The sequence below is a fragment of the Oratosquilla oratoria genome, chromosome 18 (genome assembly GCF_046742065.1).
Source record: "Oratosquilla oratoria isolate Oo_2021 chromosome 18, ASM4674206v1, whole genome shotgun sequence".
Taxonomy (NCBI): Eukaryota; Metazoa; Arthropoda; class Malacostraca; order Stomatopoda; family Squillidae; genus Oratosquilla; species Oratosquilla oratoria.
Window position 1 is genome coordinate 55,825,167 of NC_134794.1, and position 22,594 is coordinate 55,847,760.

The 22,594-nt window shown below is 37.0% G+C and overlaps 1 protein-coding gene across 12 annotated transcripts in view; it reads left to right on the plus strand.

The window, feature by feature from the left end:
• The first annotated feature begins 65 nt into the window (after nucleotides 1–65).
• The window catches only part of LOC143035247 (acyltransferase PGAP2-like), an 81,264-nt gene continuing 58,735 nt past the window's right edge, over nucleotides 66–22,594 (plus strand). For 2 of the 12 annotated variants that reach the window (XM_076202043.1, XM_076202045.1), the window contains exons 1-2: nucleotides 90–325; nucleotides 16,534–16,601. In XM_076202043.1, the coding sequence (XP_076058158.1) occupies nucleotides 16,589–16,601 (13 nt within the window). In that variant the 5' untranslated portion in view covers nucleotides 90–325; nucleotides 16,534–16,588. Of the gene's footprint in view, nucleotides 326–3,742; nucleotides 3,819–6,231; nucleotides 6,481–16,255; nucleotides 16,409–16,498; nucleotides 16,602–22,594 lie in introns of those variants that run through there. The other 10 variants (XM_076202039.1, XM_076202036.1, XM_076202035.1 and 7 more) reach the window with 10 other exon arrangements.

The following is a 22,594-nucleotide window of genomic DNA, read 5'->3' on the forward strand; positions in this document are numbered from 1 at the left end:
AACACATACACAGCATAGAGTATTACACCAAATATTGTATATGTTGCAGAATATAAAATGCTTAATTTTCTACATAGTCATCCCTGAACCCACAATATACAACACAGCTGATCTGTAGTAACGATCAGCTGATTGTGTCATGATCGCAGCTAACGTCAGTGAATGGAAAACAGTGTAGAAAATTTGGAAGCGTAGAATTGTAGTTACTCATTTTATGAGATAGAGTTTTTAGCCGTATAATACACACCACTTAGAATTGCAGATGATTTTCTGTTTTCTTTGTTGACATTAAACTACACTGAAATGCAACCTGCTTTAATTTGAGGTAAAGAAATACGTTTGTAAAAACAAACTTTTGGAATGTCGTTTGTTATTTCAGCATTACAAATTATACGACGCTTTGCTGCCTTTTTGTTATGCATGAAGTAGATCTTTGTAGAAGTAGGGTAGAGGTAACAAAGAACTGATATATTTTTCTAATGAGAATAATCTCTTGTCGCACCGGTAAGTTTGAAGAGTGACTGTTAGAAACGCATGTTAGGTTTAGGTTGTATTTCGAGAAGCATAGCCTGTACTCAACGGACAACGGCGCTTCCTAAATGTCTTCAGACTTCTCACGTTATGCTACTCGAACTAGCGAGTCTCTCCTCTTCTTTTCCTGTAGCCTCCAGAAATTATTACTTTTTTCATTTACTCTCTTTTCTTTTTCAAAGAGTAACTGACCTATTTAGATATTCCTCATTCTTTTGTAGGGTCTCTGCAGTAATACCTCCTTTCTTAATTTTTCTTCATATCCTAGACACCATAATATAAAATGTTTCAAGTCTTCAGTCTCATATTCATGCATAATTTATTTTGTGTCCCTGTCTGTGTGTCCGTTTCAGTTTTTCGATGGTAAATTGTTTGTACTAGCATTGTACGAGATGACAAAGTGGTTTATTATCGTACAGAATTTCTTTGGTTTTGATTTCTTTTTTTTCATGTCTTGTATGCTGTCACACTTGATTTTTATGCAATTTCTTTTTTCTGTTCTTCATCATCCCTATTTCTAATCTTTTTCTTAATGTCTATCTTCAGCACTTTTAATTCATTATGTGACATATTTATTCTCTTCATTAATTCTACTATTGGTTTTACCCAGTGGGTCATAATAATTAATGCCCGGCAGCGACTGGCAACCTCCCGGCAATTTCCTATGGTGCCCAGGCACTGTGTATGTTTTTTTCAGTTCTAATGGTTCATATCATATGAATAATTTGTCTACTAGTGAATTCGCGAAAAAATTGCTGAATTTAGCCAGAGAAACGACACACAAAGCAGAAAATCCCTTGCTGAATTTAACATCTGGACCGTGGCTGTGGTGTAGGTTAGGTTAGGTCCCCTAACCAAATCTAACCTAACCGCCGGTAATTTAATCTTGCCTAACCTAACTTAACCACCGGTAATTTAGCTATTACACATTTTCAAACGACCGGACATAAACAAAGATGGCAACACCACCACAGTCCGGGCGCTAAATTCATCAAAGGATTTTCCGCTTTGTGCGTTGTTTCTCCTGCTAAATTCAATTTTTTTTTCATGAATTCACTAGTAGACGAATCATTCTTATGATATGAACCATTGAAACTAAAAAAAAAAAACCAGGCGTTGCCGGGCGTTATTTAGTAGGACTGTACCCAGTAGTCAGTTTGATCTCCTTTATTTCTGTCTAGAATTTTGTTCATCCGTTCATTTTGATAATTTCCTTGTATGCAGTACACAATCCATTATCCAAAACCCTTGGGACCAATAGTATTTCAGAATTTAAAAAAATTCAGATTTTGGAATTTTTACATTTATGTATGAATACTCACAAATTAGTGGGATAATTAAAGAAATACGAAGAGGAATAATGACGACCGTAAATACATGAACTGTAATCAAACAGTACCATAATATTTCAATAGAGAAATGGGTATTATTTTAGTTGTGCACACCTATGTGATATAGCATTAGAAAATTGAATATTTTGTAAATTATAATACATAAAGGTAATATGCAATTTTCTTGGTGGAAAAAAAAACAACCTTGCAACACACAAATTTACTAACAATTGAAACTGCTAGGATATGGTCCAGATGCCATGCCAGTCCAGTCACTATCAGATGACAGCTTTCATGTTGTGACCTGTTCTCCAACTCCAGGTGATGTTAATAAGTGCTGTTACAAAGACAATAGGGCTTCCTTGGACTATATGAGAGAATATGGGGCTCTGCTGTCGTCTGTTAATTGCCCAAGGTACAATAATAATTAGGCCGTCAACATCTGTCATGATGACGGCGACCAGGATGATCTTTAGAATTGGAGGTACCAAATTACTAGATGTAGGTTGGTTAGGTTAGGTTGAAATAGACTAATTTATCATCTTTTCATTTCTTCAACCCCGGCATCTATCAAAACAAACATGGCATATCATTCAGCTGGTGCGACTTTGTTCATTAGTAAATAGGTTTGCAGCAACTTTTTTGTTATTGATTTCTGCCAAGAAAATTGCATATTACGTTGATATATTATAATTTACAAAATAATTAATTTTCTATTGCTATATCATGTAGGTGTGCACAACTAAAATTTTACTGAGAAATGCATGAATATTCACACTATTTTGGATAAAGAAAGGCTTCAAATGAAAGACTACAAAGCCTTTATGGATACCTGCAACATATGTAGATTTTAGGTATACCGGTATTACATCTAGCTTGATGATCTTGGAGAAGAGGGTCCGTTGATGTCAAATTCATCGTCATCATGCTGCAGTCAGACTGAAGATGGACCAGGAGCAGGATTCTCAAGGCGGCATTTTTAAAGGCTTTTGCAAGTGTCACCTGTCTCGTTAGCATAGGTTTCTGTCTAAGCAATCATAGCCAAAGTTTGTGCCATGCATTTGTTGATGTTGATTTATCAATGTCATTCCACATATTAGCAACTGCACATATGGCATCCGTAACTCTGAACTGTTTCAGGTAGTTTTGCATTTTTACTCCTCTGTTGACTGTATCAAGTACACAGTTAATAAAATTATCTTTAAACTTGCTCTTCATGGAGCATAAAATTCCGTGATCACAAGGTTGTAAAATAGAAGTCACATTGGGAGGCAAGTAAATGCTGAAAACATTACTTTTCACAAGATGTTTGGCAAAGGGATGTGCTGAGCAGTTGTCCAGGAACAATAGAATTTTACAGTTTTCTTCCAGTCCAGCTTGCTTGCAATGAGCTCGTGCCGCATGTATGAAGTGGTTATTGAACCAATCGGAAAACATTTCTCGGGTTACCCATGCTTTCTATTTTGCATAATAATGCACAGGTAAATTGCGTATCCCTTCCAGACATCTCGGACATTGGCTTTTTGCAGTCACTGGCAACTTCACCTTGTGTGTGCCTGCTGCATTGGCTCAGCCAAGTTTAATTGACCTTCCCTTAGCATCCTTAAAACCCGCTGGTGCTGTCTCATCTGCTGTTGCTAGTGTTTTTCTCAGAACATAGGGCCAGTACAGAGCTGTCTCGTCTTCATTGAAGTATTCAGGAGAAAGGTTTTCATCAGATGTTATCTTGGCAAATTCATCAATGTAATTTTTAGCTGCTTCATGATCAGCAAAAGCTTTTTTCACCACAGAATTTTAGATATAATCTACAGCATGACGTTTCTTAAATTTCTGCAGCCAGCCTTCTGAATATTGACATTTACCTTCATGATCTTTTCTAGCTTGTTTCATGGCCATCAAACCACTCAGTGGTATATATTCCTTTCTTCGATGTCAAATCCATTCCATCATCACAAGGTCAATATCTTAATTTTTTGTTCTCTGCAGTGTTTTTCTAATTTTCATTAGTTTATGGTCATCACTATCACTATAAAACTTCAGTAACTTGTCTTTCTGTCTCTTTCAATCATAAACAGTGGTAGATCTGATTCCATATTCTTCAGTAAGATACTGCAGAGACACATCACGATCAAGTTTCTGCAATAACTCCCATTTTCTGCTGTATTGATAATGATAAATGCTTTCTTTTATTTTTTCCACTGTTATCCATAGAGTTATCTGTGTTTGCAAGCAAAGTTACTGGGGCAGCAGTGAAACAGGTTGTATGGATCGTGGGTTTATGAAACGGTAGGTTATGAGTACAGAGAAGGCACAACATATACCTAAGAAGTCTACAGAGTAACTGGCCACGTGGGCAAAGGTGCTAGAGGCTGTGAGCAGCACACAGAAGAGAAGGGAACCTTTGTTGGATGTATGAAAGGGCTTTTGTCCGGGGGGCATCGCTCTTGGTCAGAGCATGCCGTTGTACCCTTGTATTAGTTTGCATTAGTCTCCTATGCCAATTCCACTATACCACAATCTGCAGATATTTTTTACATTTTCACAGTAAATTACACAAAATCTTAAGGAAAAAAACAATGAACAGCAAATGTGTGCCTGCTCACTGATGTTTGGCATCACAAATGAACACCACAACTGATGTTTGGTGGTAAGCAGTGTTGCCAGAAAGTTCGGTTTTTGGAGCTTTTCAGTTTTGAGAATTTCGGATAATGGATTGCGTACCATATATTTCCAATACTTCATCTGCCTTTCCCTGATTCTTATCTCCATTGTACTTGCTCCTATTTCTCCTCTTAATGTTGTTGCTTGTGCATACCTGGGCAGAGCCCTTACATGCCTAAGTGCTGCCCTGGGGCAAAGTTCTCAGTGATGCCCCTCTCCCCTCCCAACACTTCCCACCTCTGCCACCGCTTACTGCCAATTTTAGCTATCAGCTTGGAAAATATTTAAACAGATTTTAAAATATGTATTCAATGTCCCTATTGCAGAAAGGATAAGGGCAAATATTTCACATTTTGTTCATTCTAATGCAAAGATGGATTACAATAAAATATTCAGGGCTTCTTTGACCTCATTTTCATTATAAATATTTTGTCAGTCTTTGGGTGGTAAGTTCAGACTAAAAGTACCACCCCCAGGCATATTCCCTCCCTGCCAATCTCCCCCCCCCCCCATGTGAGGGCTCCACACCTGGATGCACCTAATATATGTCTATACACAGTTTCATATTCTTTGTAGAATTGCTGGTTAGTCATTTCTTTTTTTGGTGTAGCCCAAGGTGTATGCTTTGTACAACAGTGTTTGTAGCACTCTTCTCTTCCAGTATGTTTTACCTAGTAATTTTGTTACAACTGGTTGATTATTGAGCAAGTCAGATTTGCCTTTTTATTTGCTGTCTGTTAGTTTGTAGCTTTACACTGTTTAGAAACAATTTTTTGTTGTTGTTGGTCACTGTGATTCCCAAGTATTGCATTTACCAAGTTGTAGTTTACTGTACAGGGAAGAAGCAACACTTGTTAGGTCCTGTCTCTTCATCTCCAATTTGATGTGTTCCATCATTTTTATTCTTTCAGTATCTTCTGGATTTCAAGCTTATTAAAAATAAGAATCTTGCTTTTCTCTTTGTTTAAGGATCCCACAGGTGTAGCACCTTCCTTGTATATCACAATATGGCCATGAGGTAAACGCTGGGCTAGTCTAAAAGGTAAAGGTACATATCTTTTTAGCTTCCTATTCAGATTTTTTTTCTTGTACTTGGTAGTTAAAATGGTATTTTAGAGTTTTAGGTTGAAATTGGTTGCACATTTTGTATTTTGATTTAATGAAATCTATTTTTTTTGGAAAGAAATTATTTGCAATATAGGTGAATTGTCAGAGAGAGGATGGGCCTAGGAGCTATGGAATTAGCATTTACTTTCCAGTTTTATATATGGAAACAATATTATATTGTTTGGTGTCCCTTAGGTAATGATCCACAGCATAGATGTGACAGTAATGTCAGAAAAATATGACACTACAAATTGATTTTTATCAAGTTTTGTAAAGAAATAGGTCTAACATGTTATGATAAGTGATACTGAAGAAATAAGAATTGGTAAATACATGGTTGAATCAGAATCATGGAAAATTCAACCCATACTAGTGTTAATCTAAGGATATTTGAAGGGGAGAGTCATGAGAAATCTTTATAAACTGAAAGATGCACAGAATAGATAGTACTTATAAAAAAAGTTCGTATTTACCTAGTTGTAATATACGGGAGGGGAGCTATGCTCGTGGTGACCCGTCTTTGTATCTCTCCACATCAAGTTTTATCTTAAAATCTTGTATAGTGTTTGCATATACTGTTTTGTTGCATGATATAACTAAGGAAGAGAGGAAAAGAGACAAAGAACTAAAGGAGGAGATTGAGAAGAAGAATGTGGAGGAACAAAACTCGGTGAAACTATCATGTAGTTAGGGGATACCCTTGGAACAGGTATATTTTGAAGGTAAAGACAAGATGGACACTATCAATGTCCAACATGGCATCAGTGTCAGTGCCAGGCAAGACAACAAAATGTGAGAAAACCAAGATGACTGCAACAGTGGAGGAAAAATGAGTTATACAAGGAAATAGGTTAGTGAATTCAAAATATTTCTTTCAGTTGTGGATATGTTTAACAGTGATAAGTAAAATGAATTATAAACTAGACCAACTACAAAGTCCCCTCCCAGATAATAGTAATTGAAGAAGTTAAATCAAAACATTCTAGATTTGAAAGAGATATTACCTTGCATTTACTTGTGTTAAATTTCATTAGCCACTTTTCAGACCATTGCTGTAATTTATCTAAATCTTCTTGAAAACCAATTAGATATTCAAGAAGATTTAGATAAATTACAGCAATGGTCTGAAAAGTGGCTAATGAAATTTAACACAAGTAAATGCAAGGTAATGCACATAGGTAAAAATAATAGTAAGTACGATTACAAGTTATTTGGAAATTCGTTAACAAAAGTGGATAGTGAAAAAGATCTCGGCGTAATTATCAGTAACGACCTCAAATCATCCAAGCAGTGTATTTCAGCCTCTGAGAAAGCAAATAAGATTCTGGGATTGATTGCGCAGTCTTTTGATTTCAAAAGTCCATCACTCATTAACAAGCTATATAAATCGTTAGTTCGTCCACATTTGGAATATGCTGTTTCCGTATGGTCACCAAATCTCATTAAAGACATTGACAGACTGGAAAAAGTACAACGGCGAGCCACAAAACTGATTCCAAATATCAAAAATAAATCATACGAAAATCGACTTAAGCACATGAATCTGTTTTCCCTAAAAAAGCGTAGACTCAGAGGTGACTTGATACAGGTCTTTAAGATTTTAAAGGGAATTGACAACATCAAAAGTGACCAAATTTTCACATTGAATGAGAATCAGACAAGAAACAATGGTCTCAAACTGTCCGGAAATAGATTCAATTTGGAGGTGGGTAGAGGCAACTTTGCCGACCGTGTAGTTGATGGATGGAATGAGCATCCTGCACAGGTAGTGCAGTGTAGTTCGGTTCGAAGCTTTGGGAATCATTTAGATAAATACCTAAGTAAGATGCTGTAATGATTATAATTTATGTTATATTATTTGTTTTTGTTTTGTTATAGTTTGTCTGACTGATTTTCATTTATTATTGGTTATATGTCGATTTATAGTCATTTGCTGTTTACCTGTTTGTTTGTTATTCAGCTATACCTATGCATTTATTTATGTATTTTGTTTGTTGTTTTTGCATTATTATAGTTTTAATTTGTTATTAATATATATATATATATATATATATATATATATACAGGTAAACGTCGACTTACGATGGCATTAGGTTTCGATAGAGCCATCGTAAGACGATCTCATCGTAAGTCGATCCCCACTCTGTTCCGTGGTCACTGTACCTAGCCTACCTGTATATTAACCACCAGAGATACTGAATATAGCCTATTAAACATGTACAGTAGTTTATTTAATCATTTTTATCCTTTTTACCATATTCAAACACTATAATATGTATTTTCAGTACGGAACTTAAATCTCGCGGGCAGCAGCCAATGCCAGCCGTACGACGTGACGTAATAATACTCGCATCATAAAATATAGTCACCGCTTATATCGATCGTTCTCTCTTTCACCCGCGAATTTTGAAAACCACAGAGAATGAATCATTTGAGAGAATGTAAAAACACAGGGGCGACTACAATAAATATAATCAAGACGCCGATATGGCAGCGTCGCGAATCCACTTGCTCCTCATGACGCCTACGTGTGCGGCACCGTATGGAAGGGGTTAAATTATCATATCGTCGTCGTCGTCGTCATCGTAAAGTCGAACAATCGTAAGTCGCGGCCATCGTAAGTTGACGTTTACCTGTATATTTTTTTTTTTGCATCCGACCTGGATGTGGATCAGGGGGTCTCCTGTCGGCGTGCTCCGCCTTTGTAGTCCTTTGTATATGCAAATATAATATTGAAGGATACAACGTACGTGGGAAAAATGTAGCACAGAAGAAGGGGATTATTAGTGAAAATAAAAAGTGGAATACAGCTTAATATAGTAATAAAAAATGTAGCATGTAAATACATTGCAATGAAGATTAAGGGTACAAGTGATAATGTGTTTGTTGTGTCAATGAGAAAATAATATCACAGTTGACACATTAACAGCCATCATATTCAAGAAAATGTGCATTGTTGTCTCTGTGTATGGTTAAGGGAAAAGAAGAGTGTATTTACCTAGTTGTATTATACGGGAAGGGGAGCTATGCTCCTAGTGACACATATTTGTATCTCTCAGCATCTAGTTTGTTCTTAAATTCTTGTATGGTGTTTGCACACACTATTGTTTCATCTAATTTGTTCCAGACATCCACCACTCTGTGTAGATTTTTTTTTTTTTTCCATATCTCTTCTATAACTATCCTTGAGTTTCTTTTCATGTCCTCTTGTTTTTCTTTTATCCCACTTTAATAAATCTTCTCTGTCAAGGACTTCCATGCCTTGCATGATTCTGTAAATGTCCAGTAGATCTCCTCTTTCTCTTCTTTGTTCCAGGGTTGGTAATACGAGTTTGGACAATCTTTGTTCATATGTCAATTATGAAAGTGTTGGTACTATATTTGTCATTGCTCTTTGGATTCTTTCTAATTTCCTTGTATTCTTATTTGTACTAGGTGTCCATAGTGTCACAGCATACTCCAATCTTGATCTTATCATCCAAGATTGGGACCTTTATTGATCTTAGTAAATTTGCCTTGGTGATGCCATCCAGTTTTTGATAATCCACCACTAATCAGAATTTACCACCTGTTTTAGGAACTAATAAGCAAAGAAATGACCAAGGACTAGGGGAATGTTCTATTAATCCTTCAGGGAGTAATGATTTGACTTCTTCCTGCAAGATTTTTTTTTTCTCAGGATAGCGTCTGTATGGGTGACTTTTAATAACTTTGTTCTGGGTTACGTAACTGTTGTTTGATATGCTACAGTGGAGGTTTGCCTATGAATGTCAGCAGTGAGTAGTTGGTCTTACCAAATCATCTTGACATTCAACTTCTAAATGGGCTGGATTTTTATTTATTTATTTTATTTGTTTGTTTATTTTTTTTTTTTTTTTTTTTTTTTTTTAAGATTAAAGGAATTTTGTAATGGCGATTGTGGGTGAGAGAAGTTTTGATCATCTGGGTCTTCTCTCAATGCTAGTATGTACAGCATTTCCAGAATGGTACTGTTTAAGGGAGTTTATATGGCAAAAGCTTTTTCTCCTGTCTGGAGTGGATATAACATAATTTGTCATCTTTTCTTTTTACACTAGTAATATAGGGACCTTGATATTTTGCTTGGAATGAATCTCCTTGCAAAGGCAAATACAAAAGGACCTTATCTCCTATTTGGAAGTTTCTAATTTGAGTCTTTTTGTTATAGTTATATTTCATCTTGGACTGAGCTTGTTTCAAATGTTGTGTAGCTAAATTCCAAGCTTGTTTTAACTTTCCTAACATTATTTGAATGTGAAAATTGACTTTATAGGATTTTCTAGATTCATCCATTTTTACTTTTAGTATCTTTAGGGGACCTCTCACCTCATGTCCAAATATTATTCCTATACTTTCGTGGGTGGAAGTCCAAGCTGCAAAGAGTAAAGAAAGAAGTTATATCTCCCAGTCTTGTTTGTTTTCCGAGACGTACTTTCTTAGCATGGATTTTAGTGTTCCAAGAAATCTTTTTAGAGCACCTTCAGATTGGGGATGGTAAGGAGTAGACACAGTTTGTAGGATTCCTAGTTCTTTAAGAAATGCTTTGAAATTAGAAGGCATAAAATTACTGCCTTGGTCACTCTGTATTTCTCTAGGAAGGCCTACTACAGAGAAATATTTCAATAGCTCTTTAATAATGATGTTGGATCAAATGTTCTTAAGGGGAATAGCTTCAGGGGAGCATGTATTTAAACAGGATTGTTAGGATATATAGAGAGATCCTCTAGGGAGGAGTCTTTGGGTCTTTGGTGACTACAGGTGACTTTATTGCCAGCTAAGTCATTTGACAAAGGTAGATGGATACCGTCTACCGACATTTCTTTAACTACAGCAATTAGAACTTCTCCCTTTACAATTTCAGTTCAAAGGTGCACCATGTGTAGGGGAAGTTTTCTGATCCCTTCTACAGTATTTACAATGACATCTTGATTCATATATGACTGAGGGATGAGGCAAAGTGTCAGCAAATATGAGAGTTTATACTGTCCCAGTGTCTCTGAGGACAGAGATGGGTTTTGACTTTTCACTTTCAACCTTAGATAAGTTCCCTTCAAGGCAAATTGTCCAAAAAGGGGGGGGGTGTCAAGTTCTGGAAGTGATGGCAAAACATATGAAAGGACAGGAGTTGAAGATTGTCTTAGTTGTGGATGTGGAGTTAGGTTTTGATCACATCAGCATTTCTAGTCTTACTAGCTTGCTGCATATTCCATGAATGCATGTAGAAACTCCTTTCTATTATTCCTTAAGTCTATTTTATGAGCTTCTGGAATTATTTCATAACTTTCAGGAGCCTTTCTTTTTACATTATCATAGTCACTTTTTTCCACTTCCTAAGGATGTATAAACTTTCTGAATCTTTCCTATTAATTTAGGCAGAACTAGCAAACTCCAATGTTATTGATTAATATTAGATTGAGAACTTTCTCTACCTGATTAAAGAAAAGTTAAGAATCTGTTTCTGCAAAATTAGTTTAATATTTCAAATATCTAGAGGCATCAAATACTATTGCTTCTGTTTTAATGATGGGTTTATTCTCTAAACCTGCATTCATTTCTGCTAAACTAACCTCATCCTCAACATGTGCTTCCTGTGTATTGACTTGAGCTATTTGTGTCACTATTTTTCTTAGTTCTATTTGTTTCTCCATGTCATTACCTCTATATAGCCATTCTATTTCTTCTCCTGGCAATAGATTCTCATCTATCAAATAATCTACCAACTCGTTCACTCCCCCCCCCCTTTTTTTTAGTCTAAGGTTGATTTCTAACCCATATTCTACCACTGTATTTGATCAGATTTCTTTAATTCCTTAAGTTCCATGATTGAGATTTCACTTTTGCTTTTTTCACCTACCTCCAGTTCTTCACATATGTGATTCATTTAAAATTTTACAAGATTTTTAATATATATTTTTTTTATTCTAAGGTTTTTCTCTCCCTCTATTTTTATCCTGGCCAAAGTCACTGTGGTGCCAGTTTTTTTTTTTTTATATATTCATATGTCATGTTATTGTTTGTTGTGATGTCATACAAGGTATGCCCCTTCCCCCCTTTTCATTCTCCAAGCCTACGTGACTTGGATGGAGTGTGCAGTTAGCAACAGGGACCAGACCCTTCCTTCCAGCCCTACCACATCCTCCGTGTTTTGCACCTAAAATGTAATACCCATTGTGTGTGGCATGATTGTTCAAACCTGAGGAGACGGGTCCATGCCTCAGGTCATCTACAAAAATTCCTCACACAAATGAACGGAAGGGAAGATGATGCAACTTCCGTAACAGGATTTATATATCGCCCCAGGAGTACTGCCCCGGATAGGTGAGGTTGAGTTAGGTAGAAAGAGGTAGAGAGATGCAGGAGTGGGAAGCTGAGGTCGAGGGAACTAAATAAAAGTCAGCTGAGGATGTGCAGTGGTGTCACATTGGTTCAGGCTTCATTAAGCTGGGACAGTCATAATCAATAGGTCAGCAAGTCTGTCTCTCTTCCCATTTCCATATCTTCCTTACATCTGTGTGTAAACATGAAATAATAAAATATAATAGAATAACTTGGATAAGTGTGATATGAATATATTTAAAGAGAAAAGGGTAGATGATTAAGCTGGGACAGTTGTAACCAACAGGTACCCACCAACCTTGTGGAAAAAAAAAGTCACAAAAAACCCAGGCATCTAGAATGTGTTTACAATTACACTAACTCCTAGGATTTAGAGATAAGAACTGGTGCAGTGTGGCCAATGTTGCTCAGTGTACGCTGAGGTAAAAAATAAGGTGTAGGGAAAAAGATTGAGGCCTAGAGGTCATCCATACTTAGTTCTGTCGTGTCAACATTACTTTGTATGAGTTTTTCTTCTGTGTCATGGCTGGCAGATAGTGACATAGGTGACCTACTCGCCTTATCCAAAGACAGAGTCGGTTGGCTCATGTCACGCTACCAAATAATTTTCATCATGTGTTAGTGAATTTAATAAGAAAATAGGACTGATCTGAGATTGTTTTGTTGGTTGTAATTACATTCACTTGTAATAGTCAAAGAAAATAAAAAAGTGATAAGTAAATGTAAGAAAATTTTATGATTGTTTTAACCAGTATTACATCACCACTTATCATGTCATCCCTTACGGTACTATATGCCCATTTCCAGTATATGATAAGAAATCCTTATCCAGCAACCAATAGTGTGTGTGACACAAACAGATCACCTTATTGTTTATCAAAGCCAAAGGGAGGATGAAGACCCTGAACTGTAAACAGACAACATTATTACTAACTCTACACAAAATATTACATAGAATATTATGAAGAATATATAAAGTTAATGCATGTTTTAGAATTGCCTATGAGGCATGAAAGAGGCAAGGAAACAATACATTGGCTACTTGTATTCTTGAAAGAGAGTTGGTTGACTCAGCCAGGAAGAGGCTGGAGAAAGGACGTTCCCATTGTCATGAAGTCATGAAGAGGAGACAGTTGTCTTTATTCAGCCCAGGAGCTGGAGAAGGATCCACATGTTGTCACAAAGTCTTGAAGAGGAGACAGTTGTCTTTATTCATCCCATGGGCTGGAGAAAGGACCCTCAAATTGAAAAGATATTTTGGACTTGGACAAGAAAGAGTCAAGCGAACAAATTGAAGATGCCCAGATGTTCAAAGAATGTCAAGAAATACAGTTATCCATGTAGATACATAAATTCCTGGAATAGCTTAGAACCTGAAATAGCCTAAATTAAGGCCATAACCAAGTTTAAAACTACATGGGGAAAAGTATACTGGACCCCATGAGTTAACCTACTTTTCTTTAGATCACAATTGGGTAAATACAAAACACAATCGGTGCCAAAATGATGCCACAACATCATATTTGGCACAGAACAAGCCAGCCTCTAAAGACATAACTCAAATCCTCTTATTTTATTGATGAAGGAATGATGGCCTCAGGAAAGTGCCCTCAGGCAACTCACTACATTTGGTTGCCGCATTGTGAGCTAGCCCTTCATATGAAGTGGATGTGTGTGAGCATTTCTACTGTACCATGTATATTTTTTGTGAGACACTGCTTTACTTTTGCATCTCTCATTTGACAACAGAACCAAGGAAAGAGTTATCAGAAGAGCAGATTACAGCTATATGACTTCTGTGACATGCAGGAAAAGACAATAAAGAAATAGATACTGTCACAGGTGGACAAAAAAATTATAGGGATGCAGGGAGCATTGACCCGCCACTTCAAAAGAAAAAGTCAGGGAGACCTTTTGTGTAGGAGAACCCTGAAGGCACTGAAGGATCAGGTGGACAATGAGCCTCACATCAGTGCAAAAAAATTAAAGGAAAAGAACCCAAGGCTCCTTCAACATGTCTCAGTGTGGACAATACAGAAATGCCTCTGTAATGACCTCAGATTCAAGTGTTGTGCACCATTAAAGAAGCCCATTTGAACAGCATTTGCAAAAGAAGAAAAGACTACTGTTTTGTTGTAAATATCCGGCCTGGGATCCAGAGAAATGGTAGACAGTTTTGCAGTCTGATGAGGCCATTCACAGTGACTGACAACTGAAGGGAAAAGGTCAGGTTTTGTCCTGGCTTGGATCCGTACCTCCCAAAATACACTGTGGGGACTATAAAACACCCAGCTAGTGTGATGTTGTAGGGGGCATTTGGGTACCACAGCACTGGGGATTTAATGGTGATGCCAGACAGCCTCAAAGGTGCACCCCAATTTTGACTTCCATTTTTTATTTTTTTATTTTTTTTTTTTTTTGGGGTGGGGATGATTTGTAAATATTTTGTTTTGTGGGTGCCTTAGTGACAGGTAAAGCTTCATGACCATTTATTATCTACAATTTTTGCCTGTCTTGCAATATTGCGACACGGTACATTAACACCAAAGTTACTGGTAATTCTTAGGCAAATCTTGTTGCATATGACACCCAAAATGTAAGACTAGGAAGTATACTCAGTATTACAAAATATCACAAACAAGAAAAAACAGTTCATTAATATCCTTAGAATATTGTATGCACATTGTTACTATGTGTCAAAACGATATTACCATTTGCAGGGCTAGCCATATCAGTCTTCAAATCCTGAAAACTAACTGCTATCATCATCAACGAAATCAGAAGATTCACAGCTGGTGTTCATATCACTGATGTCACTGACATCGTCAGGGCCATCAGTTGTGTCCAAAGAATAACTATCTTCAAACAGAATATCATCTTCAGAGCCATCTAATGCATTACCAATTTTAGATTTTTTTTAAGTGAGCCTTCACTGTTATGGGTGAGTGTAATTGCAATGCAGTTGTGCCAAATTTGCATTGCATGTTAGGTGTAAAATCAAAGTCAGTTGAATTACTGTAATTGTAGTCTTTCCTCACCCCATAAGGCACCGTTGAAAATGAGAAAACACAGCTATTGTAGGTCATCAGAGGACACACATGTAAACATTAAACATCCAACTCATCTTTTGATTCCTGGAATGTACAGTACCCTTTTTATTCATTATTGCATATTTATTATCCTATACTATGTATAATTTATAGACTTCGTAGGGGGTATACAGGAGTTTAGATGACTGTATTTACCTAATTGTAATATACAGGAAAGGAGCAACACTCGTTGGGTCCCATCTCCTGTTCTCTAATTTTCTAACATACCTAGCCTCAAATTCATGCACAGTTCCATCTTAATCAATATCCTTGATTTCAGATTATCATATTTAGATTTGAACTTGTATTGTTTAAGCTTGGGCTATATCACCTACTAAGCTATTCCACATATTCATGTATCTGTATGGAAAACTGTGTTCCTTCACATCCTGTAGACATGTTTTTCTCAATTTGTTCCCACAAGACCTCTTAGAGCCCTCCCATCTCTAATCAGGAGATCTCTTCTATCATTGAATACTGTAATCTAATCACCTCTTTCTCTTCAATATTTTAAAGTTGGAAGACCCAGTGCTATTAGTCTTTCCTCGTATGGTTTATCTACCAGGCTGGGAACCAGTTTGGTTGCTGCCCTTTGTATTCTTTCAATCTTGCTTATATCCTTCACTCTGTGCGGGGTCGGTTACCTAATAAGTTGTGGTAGGCCTATGAAAAATGCTACCTTTAGCATTCAAGATGCAGGGTAAATTGTAGAGACAAATTTTGTTTAAAAAAGTGTAACTTTGATGCCAGCAAATACAGTAATTTCTCTGGCAGTATGCAGTTTATTTAATTTTATTTTTCTGCGGCTCGTGTAATAATGTACTCTTCTTTCCATCCTGCTTGTATTTACATTTGGTAATTGTACCTGGTTATAACTAATAAGAGTAAATGCTACATTCATTGGATCCCATATTTTTGTACAATATATTCTGAGTATGATTGAAAATAAATTAGTATTATCCTAATCTAGAGCCCTTGTCGAGCAGTAAGTAGTTTTCCTGGCTCCAGATACTGAAGTCCTGGGTTCAATCTCCAGGAAGTGTGACGCTTCCCAACCCCTCTGCTGTGGCAGACATCAGAAGTGCAGTGTACTTATGTCGTATGTTATGCTGACATGTAAACAGTATGATCAGGCAGATTAAACTGGTTTCAGACAATTCATAACCACAACCATCCCAGTGCTCAGTACTTCAACTCACGCCATCCATACAAACCTTACCATACCAGATTAAGACACCTGTATTCTCCTCCAGGAGTTAGGCTGTTTCTCCTGCAGTAAACTGTTTAGGCTGAACACTTACTTTCACCATTTTCTATTGAAAAAAATGCCCAAAGGTATTCTACCATTTACATTTGACTTTGACTGTTTATAAATTCTTGTACACGTCTGATTGAACTGTTACCATATTGTTTTCAAACTTTTAGAAAGTAAGCTAGAATTTTACCTCGGATTTCATCAGGCATGCTTGAGCAGTTCAGTTGGGCAGCAGTGTGCATTGTGCTTTCACCTGAACTATGGCTGACTTAGGTAAGCTTTTTATTGCACTTTTCAATGCTTAATTCCTTCTTGAACGCAATATGTGTGCTTCCAAATAATAGTAATACAAGATGAAAAGCTACGTAAAAGTATATTCAGTTTTGCATGCCAAATGTGGAGTGCTTAAAATGCATGTGATATTGTTATGTACATTATTATTATTATTATTATTATTATTATTATTATTATTATTATTTTGAGACATAGTGACAAGTTGAAAAAGAAGGAGACATGGATCATGTTCCAAGTTTATTCCTGACTACTTTTGTTCCAAGGTTCTTTAGAGGAATGTTTCTCTGGGGCAAAGTTGACCGTATATATTTACAAACCAACCCCAAATTCTCTCTGAGGAGGAAGGACCTGCAGGCGGTCTGATAGAAGCATAAAATAGAATTAAATAATTTGGAATATAAATGTTGAGGAGGAGAACTAAGGTGGAAAGGAAGTCGGGAGATAGGGTTGATGAAAAAGTATCAGGATGGTTTGGATACATGGAAAGAATGAGTAAAGAAAGATTAGTAAAAGAGGTGTGGAAGGAGTGAACATGAGAGGGTGACCAAGGATGAGATGGATGGATGGGGTAAAAGGGACATTGGGAAAGAGGGGAATGTCTGTCGAGGAAGGATGGGAGAAGACAAGATAGGGGTGAATGGAGAATGGTTGTATATGGATGATGCTGTGATGCATGGAAGGGAGGGGTGGGGGATGGGGTGGTGAGGGAGTATGTGTGAATAATAAGTTGACAGAGCCCAAATGGATTTCTCTCTATCTTTTCTTTTTCTGCACGAGGGGACAGAGAGGGGGTTCACTGATTAAATGAAACAGTGGATGTACTGTGCCTTGCTGCACTGCTTCTGACCCAGGGCAGTGGGTGAGATGCAGGGATGACCTGTCATCCAGGAGGAGCCAAGAAAAGAGGGAGGGAGGGGTGGTGAATAGGAGTGGAGTATGTGGGGATGGAATGGGTGGGAGTGGATTTTATGCCTTTGTTTTTTGGCTACCTCTCTTGTAAGGAGGCAAAAGACATTTGTATGTATGCACAAGTGTCATCAGAAATTGTGTGTTCTTATGTAAAATGTGGTTGTAAACCCTAAGTGGTATAGAAAATGGATGACAGGGGCTTTGCTAAGACTTTAGCCAAACTATGTGGTGTGTTTTCAAGGCCTGAAATAATGGGTCTAAGAGGAATACTAGGCTTGTGGGTCTTGGGAAATCCTTTCATGGTTAGAATCTTGGGGTCTTCTAAGAGATGTTAAAGTTTCTTTCCCCTTTCTGTTCTCTTAAAGATATATATATATATATATATATATATATATATATATATATATATATATATATATATATATATATATATTGTGGCTTTGTTTTTGAAGAGAACAGAAAGGGGAAAGAAAATTTCATCTGGTGACCTTATGTCCAACAGTTGTTCCACATATTGACTTGTCTAGCATTTTGACATGTTTTCATCATTCTTATATCTGATCATATTTGTACTTCACATCAATAATTTTGTTTTATTCCACAACATTCTTTACACCACATAGGTTTCACAACCACCTTTTACATAAGAAGATGACATTTCTGACAACACTTGTATTCCAAATTGCTTAAAATTTATGAAAATCTTTTATATATTTTATTAATTTTATGCTTCTGCCTGACCACCTGGAGGACCTTCATCCTTAGAGGGAATGTGGGTCAATTTGTAAATATATATTGTTAGCTTCATTGCAGAGAAACATTCCTCTAAAGAACCTTAGAGTAAAATTGGTCAGGAATAAACTCGGAACTTGACCTGTGTCTTCTTCCTTTTCCACCCTTTTCAATAGTTATAATTATTAATTTTTGAGATTTTGATTGATGGATTTATTATCTTTTCTTGTCTCATATTTATCTGTCATGTCATGCAGTTGAAGCTGATAGATATTTTTTACAGAAATGGAAAAGTATGCAGTATTTACCAAGTTGTAGTGTACAGGAAAATAGCAATGCTTGTTGGGTCCCATTTCCTGTACTCCATTTTATCATACCTAGCTTCAGATTTGTCTATGATTCCAACCTGGGCTATATAATTATTTTCTATTTATCATATTTAGATTTGAATTTGTGTATTGTTCCAGGGTCACCTTGTAAATGAAACTGCTGGCCTTGCTGTAGATGTGCTGCTGTGTCTTGTAGCTTTGCTTCTGACCTGGGCAATGGACAGAGATGACCTTTCATCTGCAAGGAGCTAAGGTCAAAAGGGAAAAAAAAAAATGGGTAATGGGTGGGAGTGGGAGGTGTGGGAGTGAAGGGGTGCATGCCTTGGCTGGCTACCTCACATGTAAGGGAGGAAGATTTTCTCTCCCAGACTTTTTCCTAAGATTGGAAAACCACAAATTTTATGCTTCAAAAATGAATCTGGATTGTTGTGCTTCCCTCCCTCCCTGTGCACTCAAAATTTGTGATTTCCTCCATGAGAGGCCTCTAAGAAGACTAAAATTCCAAGTATCGATAGGCACACTAACCTTGGTTGCATTGAATTGAGCCCTTTGTCTGATAGCTCAAGGTAATGGGTTTGGAGCATGACTGACATGTTTGATTTGTGGTGGTGGGACAAGGGTTGCTCTCTATATCTCTGGCTAATAGGAGAAGAGGGATGAAAGACTCATCCCTCAGTGTTGGAAAGACATGAAGGCACACTTGTGGGTAAGGATTTTGGTACTTGTCCCAGGCACCCAAAGTTGCTGCCATGGATTTGTGCCTCCCTGAATGGGTTTTTGTGACAGTTTGGCCCCCAACACCTAAAACACCTTGGACAACTTGGTGTACTTACACTCACCAACATTGCAAACTATGGCTATTCACATAGCACTATACCCAGGATCTGGAAACATGAGGAAATCATCACCATCCCCCAAATCCAACAAAGACCCAACAGTTGCAGCATCACATCACCCAATCACACTTCTCTGCATCCCCTCCAAAGTCATAGTATGCCTCGTATTTCAAATCATCACATCTTATAACCACCCCTTGCTGAATCACAACATGGTTTTAGACCACTACACTCCACAAACACTCTTTTGATAAACCTCACACAAAGAGTATTTAGTGGTATCAGTTCAGATAAGCCCCAACACAGAACACGTCTCATAACACTAGATATTAGTAAAGCTTTCAATCCCATCTCCCCTCACAATCTCAAAATATGTAACATAGACATACACAATTATCTGGCAGGTAGAAATGCCTATGTGTCACATAAAGCCCAATTACACACCAGGGTGTCAGTATACCAGCACCTGCCTTTCCGTTTCTTCTATTATCTGGTAACATATAAACTAACCCAGGCCCCTACACATGCCTCACATGCATTAAACCCATTAATTATACTCCAACTTCAATCAAATGTGATGCATTCCACAATTGGCTCCACCTAAAATGTACATCATTTACAAACACAAATCAGTATTGGAAAAAAAAATAGATTTAACCAGTACAGGACTATACAAGAATCCATAGTGAGGACTTAAGTAATTTTGAAAGAGGTATTGTAGATAAATGCAAAAATGAACTGTATCTGTTTTCCAGGTTTATCAATTGTAAATTAAGACACAAGTAATCACCAAGTTAATAGTGGGTGGTGAGGTCTTTGAAGAAGCCCCAGTTCAGGTAGAAATAATGAATGAAAATTTCCAGTCTGTGTTCACAAAGGAGATTAATTTTTTGGAGGAAAGTGAAGGGAGCAAAAATTCAGGTTTGGAAGATGTGAATGTAGTAGTGAGGGAAGTGGCACTTTTTTTTTTTAATCATTTGATAAGACAAAAGCTTCAGGATCTGACGGGATCTCAAATTGGATACTTAGAGAATGCAAGGAACAACTGGCAGACTGGTGGACTGTGCGTACCTACACTTAAAGAAGGTTTTTGATAAAGTGCCTCATAGTTGACTCAGGTGGAAATAGAGCATACTGGAGGACTAAGAGGTAAACCATTCAAATGGATGAAAGATTTATTGAAGGGAAGAACATGAGGACTGTAGTAAAGGATAAGATGTCAAGCTAGAGAGCCGTAATGAGTGGAGTTCCACAAGGTTCAGTGTTTGCACTAATGATATTTCTTGTCTATGTTAATGACGTGATAGAAGGTACAACAAGCTATGCATGACACTTTCCATTCCCCCAAAACATTTACTTGCAATGGAGGTTTTTTCTTAGTTACAGACCAGCTTGTCCCTTATATATTCTAAATCAAGTATTGAATGTATGTCTAATTTTACTATATATATATATATATATATATATATATATACACACACACACACACACACACACACACACACACACTTTCAACGAACGGACGGCTTGAAGAACGCTCTGAAGAAAAGTGAAGATTGTGGATACCAACGCAAAGAGAAGTGCCTTTTTGTATTTGCAGGGGGGGGGGAAATTGCTCGTGAGGTAGTGGGAAAGTAAGGAAAGAGGAGAAGGGGAGGGATTGCTGGGAAAATGGAAGGTAATGAGGAAGTAGAGGACTTGGTCCAAATAGACCGCCGTAAAGTAAACAAAAGACCACAAGACGAGCTGGAGGACGACGGAATGTCTAATAAGAATGTAAAGATTAGAAGTATAGATAGCAAAAATACAGTAGAAAGTGATGAGAATATTTTCAAGGGATTTAAAGAGAGTGGGGGGGACACAAACCCCCCCCGACTGACAAGACTAGAGATGAAGGTTGATAAGGTGATCGAGGACTTGGAGAGTAGGTTAGGTCATATGAACACCATTTTACAAAGGGTTGAAAGATTGGAAGAACTGGAAAAGGCGAATAGAAACTTAACTGATGAAATAGAAGAACTAAAAAGACAGTTAAGAGAGGTAAAGGGGGAGAATGAGGAATTGAAGAAGAATAGTAAAGAAAACAGAGAAACAATAGCTAAAGAAAGTAAAAATTGGAAGCAAACCCAAGAAGGAAATAAGATTTCATTCACTGACATAGTCAAACAGCAATTGAAAGAACATACTGAAGACTCAGTTATTAAAGTAATGAGACAAAAGGAGAATATAGTAAGGTATTTAGCAGACAAGAAGAAATGTATAATTATATTAGGAATGGAAGAGAAACACAACACAGATAGAACCACAAGAATCAAAGAGGAAAATGAAAAAGTAAGCCAATTACTAGAATCAGTTCAGGAAGATGAAACAGGAATTATGAAACAAATCGAAGAGAAATTTAGACTCGGAAAGTATAGCACAGACAAGACCAGACCAATTAAGATTAAATTCAAGTCACAAACGACAGCAGAGAATATCTTATCCAAAACAGGGAAACTAGCAACAAGAGAACAATACAAAAATATATGGATAAAAAGAGAAATGAATAAAGAGGAAAGAGAGGAAGAAAAGCAGAAAAGACTGGAAGCTAAGACAAAAAACGAGAACAGAACGGAGTCAGAGAAAGAGAGATTCTATTGGAGAGTAGTGAACATGAAACTAAGGAAGTTCGACACACAAAAGAAAAACATAAGGGAAACAGAGAACACAATGGAAGTGGCAGAAAACTAAGAGTGTCTTACACAAATATAGATGGATTAATAACAGGATTGAATGAGCTGAATGATTATTTGAAAGAAAAAGAACCGGACATAATGGGAATTGTAGAAACAAAATTAAAAGGCCCACTACCACCCAACAGTGTAGGACATGATGCATACAATTATTGGATTAGAAACAGAGAGAAAAAGCAAGGGGGTGGAGTTATGTTCCTGACTAAGAAGGATATAAATGTGAAAGGTGTCATATATGGAAAGAATACAGTAGAGATGATTATGATAGAAGTGGAAGACAGAGATAAGAAGAGCAGAAAATTTGTGATCAATTATGTGCCTCCGAAAACAGCCTCATGGGAGGAGAGTGAATATAAAAGTATGCTAGAGGACACAAAGATAGCATTAACTAAAATAATGGAAGACGGAGGAAGAATAGTTATGATGGGCGACTT